At 37.3% G+C, this 8,824-nt stretch overlaps 1 protein-coding gene across 1 annotated transcript; it reads left to right on the top strand.

The window, feature by feature from the left end:
- Positions 1-386: 386 nt before the first annotated feature.
- Positions 387-7,238, top strand: Lum (lumican). Its single transcript, XM_090328376.1, has 3 exons — positions 387-510; positions 2,936-3,818; positions 6,442-7,238. Exons 2-3 carry the CDS (start codon positions 2,957-2,959, stop codon positions 6,594-6,596), a joined length of 1,017 nt encoding a protein of 338 aa, XP_090184502.1. The 5' UTR covers positions 387-510; positions 2,936-2,956; the 3' UTR covers positions 6,597-7,238.
- The last annotated feature ends 1,586 nt before the right edge of the window (positions 7,239-8,824 follow it).

Here is an 8,824-nt window from a genome sequence, read left to right as displayed (position 1 = left end):
AAACATTTGCTCCAGTCACCATTTATGAGCCATTTAGATGAACATAAAAGTGAAAAAAAGCAGACACCTTGTCAAGAAGTTTTTAAGAGAAATATTTTCACTCTATTGCCTCCTTTGGGGGCCTCCTTTGGTGAAAAGCTATGATATTTGAACTACTTAAGCACATCTCTCCCCTTCTCTCCCCCACTCTCTTTCTCTTTCTTTCCTAGTTTCATGGGGAATGAGCTGGGCTCTTCTTGTTCAGCCCCTCGTCGTCCACCTGCACTTGGTTAGAGAGCAGAGAGTTTGCATGCCACACCGCAAGAGCCCCACAATGACATAACTCTATTCAGAGACTGGCGTGACTGGGCTGTTCCCCCCCCCCCCCAGCCCCACACCCTCCTCAGCTCTTGTATCACTGAGGATCTGGCAGGCAGCTCTATTCTGACAGAGTTCTCAGCATATATTGGTGCATGCTTGTCCCCAGTGCATCTGTTTTAAGAATTAAGAAGAGCAGTGTCAGGACAGAAGGTAAGTGCTGTTTTAACTATAGCTCAGAGGATACTGAATCTTTGGGATAATATTTATTGTAACAAGAAGAGCAAAAAGTTCCAGAGGAACTTTGCCAATTGCTATGCAACAGCAAATCCACAGTTTTTTGACTATTTGCTTTCACATTTTATTTTTGCTGGGCTCTCCCATGATTTATGGATTTCAGATAATCTTTAGATGGCATTTTTGTTGATTTGTCAAAGAAGCTACAAACTGACTGCAAGCTCAAATCAGAAAATAAACGTTATGCTAATTAGTCATGTATGTTAGCATTCTGGGGATGTAATTTTGAAGGAAAGAATGGTCATTTCAATCAGATGTTGACAAATTGATTATACTCACCATTTTATTATGATTTGTTAAAGTTTATGATAAATATTCAGTTTTAGAAAATGTTAGCTAAAGAATGTAATCCCTCTTACAGATGCTTATTTTTCTTTTGTTAACTTTATAAATTTTCATTTTTTTGGATGTATTTTTTGAGAAGTATCTTTTAAAGAAATTCTGAGAAATAGTCCCCCTTGACCAAAAAGTATTTCCTCTCTAGCCACAGGTATTTGAAAACATTGGAGAAAGTTGAGTGTGTTTTTGCCTCATAGTAGAAGCATTGTATGGTTACAAACTCTCTTTGAATTCAGGAGCCCTCTCTTTTACTCTGCCAAAAAATTATGGAGGTCCTTTTGGTGACTATTCAATGCTCATATTATACAACTGTCATGAATGTTTGTGTGCATAGTGAATCATAAAAAGTAAAAGCTTATTAATGAAACAAGACAAATCTGTAACTTGTAAAGAATCCTGTAAAAATCATCATTTTTCAGTGCTTTGTAACTGGCATGTCCAAGTCCTGAGAATTAAATTAAGTACCTTCACCATCATATTTGGCAATACGTTGTTAAAAATCAGATTGCAACCTAAGTGAGCAACTGAGGATTTCTAAAAACATGTCTCGAAAGTTTCAACAAGTAAAGTTTCCAAGTGAAAGAAAATCATAGATGTTGAAAATGCTTATTCTCCTAAATCCTACTTATTTCTCACTGGCTCCAAACACCTGAATGATACTTTTCCTAGCAGAATAGACCAAATGGTGCCATCTATACGCACGGGATTGCCTTCCCATTAATCCCTGTTCTCAAAGGACTGCCAACTTCTTTATAGCTCTTCACTCTACAAAAGGCCACATTAGAGTTTTCTTTTACCTAACCTGCTGACTGTGTATTTTCTTCCCACAGTGGAAGTGTTCTTTATTCTTTACTGGTTTTCCCCTTAGAAATGTTTGTATAACAGTTTCAAGTTACTTTAAATTCATATTTTCTGTTGAATCCTTTCCTAATCTCCCCCTCTTCTATTCTCTGAGGTCACTAACATTCTAAAATCTGGATAGGCAAACAATGCTAGGTGAAAGTTTGGTAGGAAGAAGTTAGGGCACAGAGGAGTTACTCAGTGTAAGAGGAACTTGGCTGCAAAAGTTGTGAAAGAATTTTTTATTCCCTAAGAGTTGACTCTCCTTTTAGACTTAGTAAGTCTTAAACATCTGGCATTTCTCTGATTATGGAACACTGGCTTTTCTGATGTTAATTTGCGCAATATCTTTCAGGATACAGTTGTGTAATGTGTTTCAAAGCATAGAGTAGGAAACAGACCTTGAATAACATAAATTCTCATCCATATCAAGAATTTTGTTTTCCTTCCTTAGAACCAACAACAATAGCCTGGGTAAAGGAATGCAGCCCCTTCCCCCACCTCTTCCCAGGGTTAAGTACAGCTTTCTGCCAGGGGAAACCACAGATGGTCCAGATTCCCAGGAAGGATCTTCTTAATGAGACATTTTAATTAGGTTGAATGGTAGGGTGCAGTGTACGGTTTGCAATCGTCCTGTCATTTTCATTTCTTCTGGCTTTGAGGGATGTTGTGCAGGAAAGACCTGGTGTTCAGGGGAAGTACCACCCAGAAACCTCTGCAGGAGGGCCTTTAAACAAAGCAAAAACCTAAAAGAAAATTGACTGGAACAGTTAGCTCAATTAATTCCAGAAGGGGGCGCATGCGCATGCACGCTCACCTGAAACTTGTTCTCAAAGTTGTAACTCAGCACCCAGAAATGTTATATTTCAATTTTTTTTAAAAAAAATATGTTTTTATTTTTTTAAAATTTTATTGTAAAGGTGATGTACAAAGGGGCTACAGAGGCATAAGTCAGGGAATGGGTACAATTCTAAATTTTAAAGTCAACAAAAAACCCATTTCAGATGTATTCAGAAGGCAAAAAGCAAAGAGCAAGAGGTGCTTTTTCAAAAAAGAAAAAGAGATGTACTTCCGCTAATGAATGTGATATTATAAATGGAATTTCTATTTTTTTTCTCCCTGAAGCTATGGTATTTTCTAATAACTTATGTTCCTACTTCAGGCTTCACAACACCTACAGAAAATGAATCTAACTGCATTCACGCTATTCTTGGCAATGATCGGTGGTGCCTTTGGGCAATACTATGATTATGATTCCCCTCTATTAGTTTATGGGTACCCATCACCAAACTGTGCCCCAGAATGTAACTGTCCTCAGAGCTATCCAACTGCCATGTACTGTGATGAGCTGAAGTTGAAAAGTGTGCCTATGGTGCCTGCTGGAATCAAGTACCTTTACCTTAGAAATAACCAGATCGACCATATTGATGAAAAGGCCTTTGAGAACGTGACTGACCTTCAGTGGCTCATTCTAGATCACAACCTTCTAGAAAACTCCAAGATAAAAGGGAAAGTCTTTTCTAAGCTGAAACAGCTGAAGAAATTGCATATCAACCACAACAATCTGACAGAGTCTGTCGGTCCTCTACCCAAGTCTCTGGAGGACCTGCAGCTTACCCATAACAAGATTTCGAAGCTGGGCTCCTTTGATGGGTTGGTAAACCTGACCTTCGTTCACCTTCAACACAATCAGCTCAAAGAAGACAGTGTTTCCGCTTCCCTGAAAGGCCTGAAGTCACTTGAGTACCTCGACTTGAGCTTCAATCAGATGAGCAAATTGCCTTCTGGTCTCCCGACATCCCTTCTTACTCTCTACTTAGATAACAATAAAATCAGCAACATCCCAGATGAGTATTTCAAGCGCTTCAGTGCCCTGCAGTACCTGCGTTTATCTCACAACGAGCTGGCCGATGGAGGAATACCTGGCAATTCTTTTAATGTATCCTCCCTGCTGGAGCTAGACCTCTCCTATAATAAGCTTAAAAGCATACCAACGGTGAACGAAAACTTGGAAAACTATTACTTGGAGGTCAACCAAATCGAAAGTAAGTAGAAAATTGTGTTTGCTTGACACATCTTCAGAGTTTTTACATACCTCCACTGTGCAACACGCATGTGGCATCTCACTCTGTTCAACAAAAATAGGCAAAAATGTCAGCAATAGATCTTTCTCATGTAATAATAGAACTTGGCTCCACTCTATACTTAACTCTTTCTAGCCTCCCTTTGGATTAGACCTGTTAAGATCATCAAATTTAACTGCAAATGTCCCCAAATTTAGTATTCTGGAATAGTTGATTCTGCTGAGTTACTCGCTGCTCTTTGTCTTCTATTCTTCTTTAATGACTAGGATTTGGGTTTACCTTTATTTTTTGATAAGGTCTAGTGGCAGAAAAGAACAGGAAAGTGCAGACTGGAATCTCTAGCAGAGATTTTTGAACTTGCCTCCACTAACTTTCAGAGCAGATCAAACATTCCTGTGTTCTTCCCAGACATGCTGTGTGGCTCCACATGCTACTTTTCTAACATGGCCACCTCTCCCACATGTCTGGTATGCATTCTGACGATAATAAAGACTCCAGAGCTGCTTTGCTTTTACATAATCCTATCTTTCCTTTGATATTTTTCACTTTCTCCTTCTCTTCTTTTGCTACCTTCTTTGAGTTTTCATTTAACTCTAAACATTAGGCCACCACATCTTAACTTCTACAGTTTCCAGTATCCAATTTTCTATGTAGGGGCTAGGAGTTTGGCCTAGTTGTAGAATGCTTGCTTAGCATGCACAAAGACCATATACATAGAACAAAGCCAGATGTAGTGCTGTGGCTCAAGTGGTAGAGCTCTAGAGTTGAGAAAGCCCAAGGACCTTACTCAAGCCCTGAGTTGAAGTCTCAGGACTGGCAAAAGCATTTTTTTCCTATGTAAGATCTCAGTTTTTGAAAGATATTGTACTAGAAAAGCAACCAAGGGTTGCCCTTTGAAAGCCCATTAGATTTGGTGAGTGGAAATGAGTGGCAGGGATCAGACTTCTTTCTTTGAAATGATAAAGAAGGATGCAGATGGAAGCCCATGTACTGCTGTATACAGTGTGAATGAAGGATGAAAGAGCCAGTGTGGGGGATGGGGAAGGTGGTCTAGATGAGGAAGGCCAACAGCCAGTCAATGCCAGTCCTATATAGACCCACAGTGCTCAGTAGATTGAGGTCCTCTAGAGCTGTAACATACATAAATATCTTTGCTCCTTGCAATCCTTTGACATTTAATCAGGTTTCCTACTTATGTTGGTAAGCATCTCTTCCATTTAGGTTGTTTTCCTGGGTAATAATGATATAGATCACCTGTATTTTTCTTAGTATAATTGGGCCCATTTTTAATTTCCAACATTACATTCAAAGTCTATTGTAAAGGAATATATAATCATACCTTAATACAATGAAGGACGAGTTCCACAATTCCTTGTGGATAGGAAAACACACATTCGCTCACATTTCTAAGACAAAATACTGAGGTCATTGTCTATAACATATATACATTTTTTCATATACTCCATAATATCCTAGATTACTTATAATTTAAGTACAGTATAAATGGTACCCTATATTCCTCAGTAAGTTAGCCTCTGTGCTCATTACAAATGCAATTATTTTCCAAATAGTTCTGGTCTATGGTTTGTTGAATCAGCAAATGGAGAGCCTGTATTTACACAGATATAGAGCCACAATTTATATTTTAATTATTTCTATATATTCTGCATATATATATGTGTACATATATATATATATATATATATATATAGTCAATGAAAAGTAAAGCTAAGTGTTTCAATGCCAGTTAGTGGATAGGGACAAGAGATAGAATCCCCAAGTAAACTTACGCATGATCATCTCTGCTTCTGCAGAAGTCTGACTTACTGAAGTATCTCATAGGAAATAAGTACATCATGCTTGGATTTCTACTGAAGCAATTATTTGAGCTGAGAATAAAAGTAAACAAGATAAAGGATATGATATGGTTAACGTTAATAGACTTAGACTTACATGTAAAGCTTTTATGCATTCATACAGTTACTGAGTCCAGCCTGGTCTTAGATGTTATTAAAGTCTAAATTAGCTTTTCCCTTATTTAGGGCAGCTTTTCAACTACAAACATTGGCTTTGATGCTGAACAGTCCATTGGTTTCAGCCTTGAGGTTTTGATTCATTGTCATAGTATGTGGCTGCTGAAACTTTTTTTTTTAAGAGATCATCTTATTAAATCACTTATTTTTAGATGCAAAAAACCAAGAATGCTCATTGGTGAGCTTCATAGAACAGCATCAATTTATATTTATTCAGGTCAGACTATTTACTCCACAACACTTACATGATAAGTCACATGGCTTGAATGACTATCTGAAATCTAGTTTTAAGTAGATGTGCCATCCTTTGAAAAATTCCATTTAGTATCTTGTTCCACCATTAGGAGTGTATACTAAATATTGTTATAGCAAGTTCAGTGGACTAGATTAGGAGGATTAATGGTTTCCACTTCAAAAATACCTAGTATAAATGATTTTAGTGAGAAGTTCTATTCCATAAAATGATAGACTTGAAATTTTTTAAGTGGTTGTTTCAAGCTAATAAGAATAAAAAAGTGACTAAAGTTTTTTATATAACTCTTAATTTTCAGAGTTTGATGTCAAGAGCTTCTGCAAAATCCTGGGACCATTATCCTATTCCAAGATCAAGCATCTGCGTCTGGACGGCAATCCCCTCACCCAATCCAGTCTGCCCCCTGATATGTATGAATGTCTACGTATAGCGAATGAAATCACTGTCAATTAATATCCTCCATTCCCAGTCATCTTGAGGAATCATCTGGAGCTATATTTGATTAGGGTTTCATTGTTGCTGTTTATTACTTCCTTGAGTCTTAAATAATAAGGAAAAATGTTTTGTAAACATTTATCATGTTTTTAAATAGGAGAAAGATGAAAAGCAGGTCTATTTCATCATAATACACACACACACACACATACACACACACACACACACATCAGATTCCAGGCTTTACTAATAAATTTAACGTTTCTTCCATGTCTGTTGTCCATCAATCTGCAACACTTTTGCATTAGTTATAAAGAACCCAGCCAAGCTTGATAATCTTGACATCTTAATTTAAAGGACTGAAAAGCATAGATAAATATGTATAGATACTTATTTGAGCCAAATTACCTTGATAAGTTTGTTTTTGCTGAAAAATAGGTGGCACATTTAAAAAAAAACAATCTTTTTTTCAAAATACTAAACAAAATTTATGAAGTCATGTGCACCGACATATTTTTTGTATTAAAAATTTGCATACTTACTTAGCAAAATTTTTATGTTCTAGAATTATTTTTCACTCTGTCATGTGTATGTTTCTTTTTGATTGTTTGCATGTTATCTTTAACAAGCTAATAGCAAAATAAAACATAGCAAATGGCACCACTGTGTTCAAATTCTTATAATCCTTAAATCTCCAAATCCAATTCCATAAAAAGAATGCATTGTATATTTTAAAAGTTTAAGTAGCTCCATCTTAGATAAAGATACCATAGTCCCAAAGGATTGTCATCATTTATGATGGAGCTTCCTGGCAAATATGAAGATGTATGAGAGATTAAACTTTGATTCTCAAGACTTTTCTACACAAAGGTAAGTTTCTTTAGCTGTAGGATTACTCGGGTCCTTTCTTTCTTTCTTTCTTTCTTTCTTTCTTTCTTTCTTTCTTTCTTTCTTTCTTTCTTTCTTTCTTTTTTTGTCTGGCTTGTCGGGCTTTTTTTTTTTTTAATATGGCTTGAACTCTGGGCCTGGGCGCTGCCCCTGAACGCTTCAGCTCAAGGCTACTGCACTACCACTTGAGCCACAGCACCACTTCTGGTTTTCTGGTGGTTAACTAGACATAAGAGTCTCATAGACTTCAGTGCCTGGGCTGGCTTTGAACCATGATCCTCAGATCTCAGCCTCCTGAGTATCTAGGATTATAGGTATGAGTTACCACGCCTGGCTCAAGTCATTTCTTCCAAGAATTTAAAAATTACTTTCTTTCAACAAGACAAGAAGAAGCAAAATTTTCTATCCCTAGATAATTTCTTTGTAGAGAATAGGCCATAAATGCTCTTTACCAAGAATGTGTCAATTTAAATGAGTTTTACATCTAGATTGCTTAGAAGAAATCTCCCAGGTGGCAGTCTGTCTATATATTTAAAGACCTTTGATTTACCTCTATCAAATTTTTTATGTTTCCAGGTGCTGGTGGCTCATTTCCATAATCCTAGCTACTAAGGAGAGTGAGATCTGAGGACTGGAATTCAAAGCCCACTCAGACAAAAGAGTCTGTAAGACTTATTTCCAATTAGCCACCCCAAAACTGGAGATGGAGGGGTGGCTTAAATTGGTAGAGGGCTAGCCTTGAGCAAAAAACTCAGGGATGGCACCTTGGCACTGTGCTCAAGCCCCACAACTGACAATAAAATAAAATAATTTCTATTCCTATTAAGCCTATAATATATAACTTTAAAGTAGTGATTCTCTTGGGCCAGGAATTTGATGTAGCAGTAGAGTACTTGCATAGCATGCACAAAGACCTAGGTTCAATTCCTCAGTGCTACACTCATAGAAAAAGCCAGAAGTTGCTCTGAGGCTCAAGTGGTAGAGCTCTTTCCTTGAGAAAGCCCAAGGACAGAGCTCAGGCCCTGAGTTTAAGCTCTAGGACTGGCAAAAAACAAAGAAATAAAGTAATGATTCTCTTTATATGTAAGGTAGATCAGCTATGACAGAGTTAAGTAGAAGATGATACTTCCTTAAATAAGAAGTGTTCTTGTACAACTATTTGATGGAGACAATAGTTCCATCTTGGTTTGGGAAAGTTCCTCCAGTGTCTGGACTTAATCTCCTCAGAATACCAAAGAGACAGATGCTCTCTTTACTACCTTATGCCCTGGGCTAACTCAAGACAGGTAATAGAAGAAAAAAAAATATCTGGAGACTTACATATCTGTTCTTCCTTTATTGTCCCAGTGAGGATGGTT

This window comes from Megascapheus bottae, chromosome 2, assembly GCF_031878675.1.
Source record: "Megascapheus bottae isolate mThoBot1 chromosome 2, mThoBot2.hap1, whole genome shotgun sequence".
Classification (NCBI taxonomy): Eukaryota; Metazoa; Chordata; class Mammalia; order Rodentia; family Geomyidae; genus Megascapheus; species Megascapheus bottae.
Note: the sequence above shows the minus strand (reverse complement) of the source record. Positions and strands in the feature narration are given on the sequence as shown.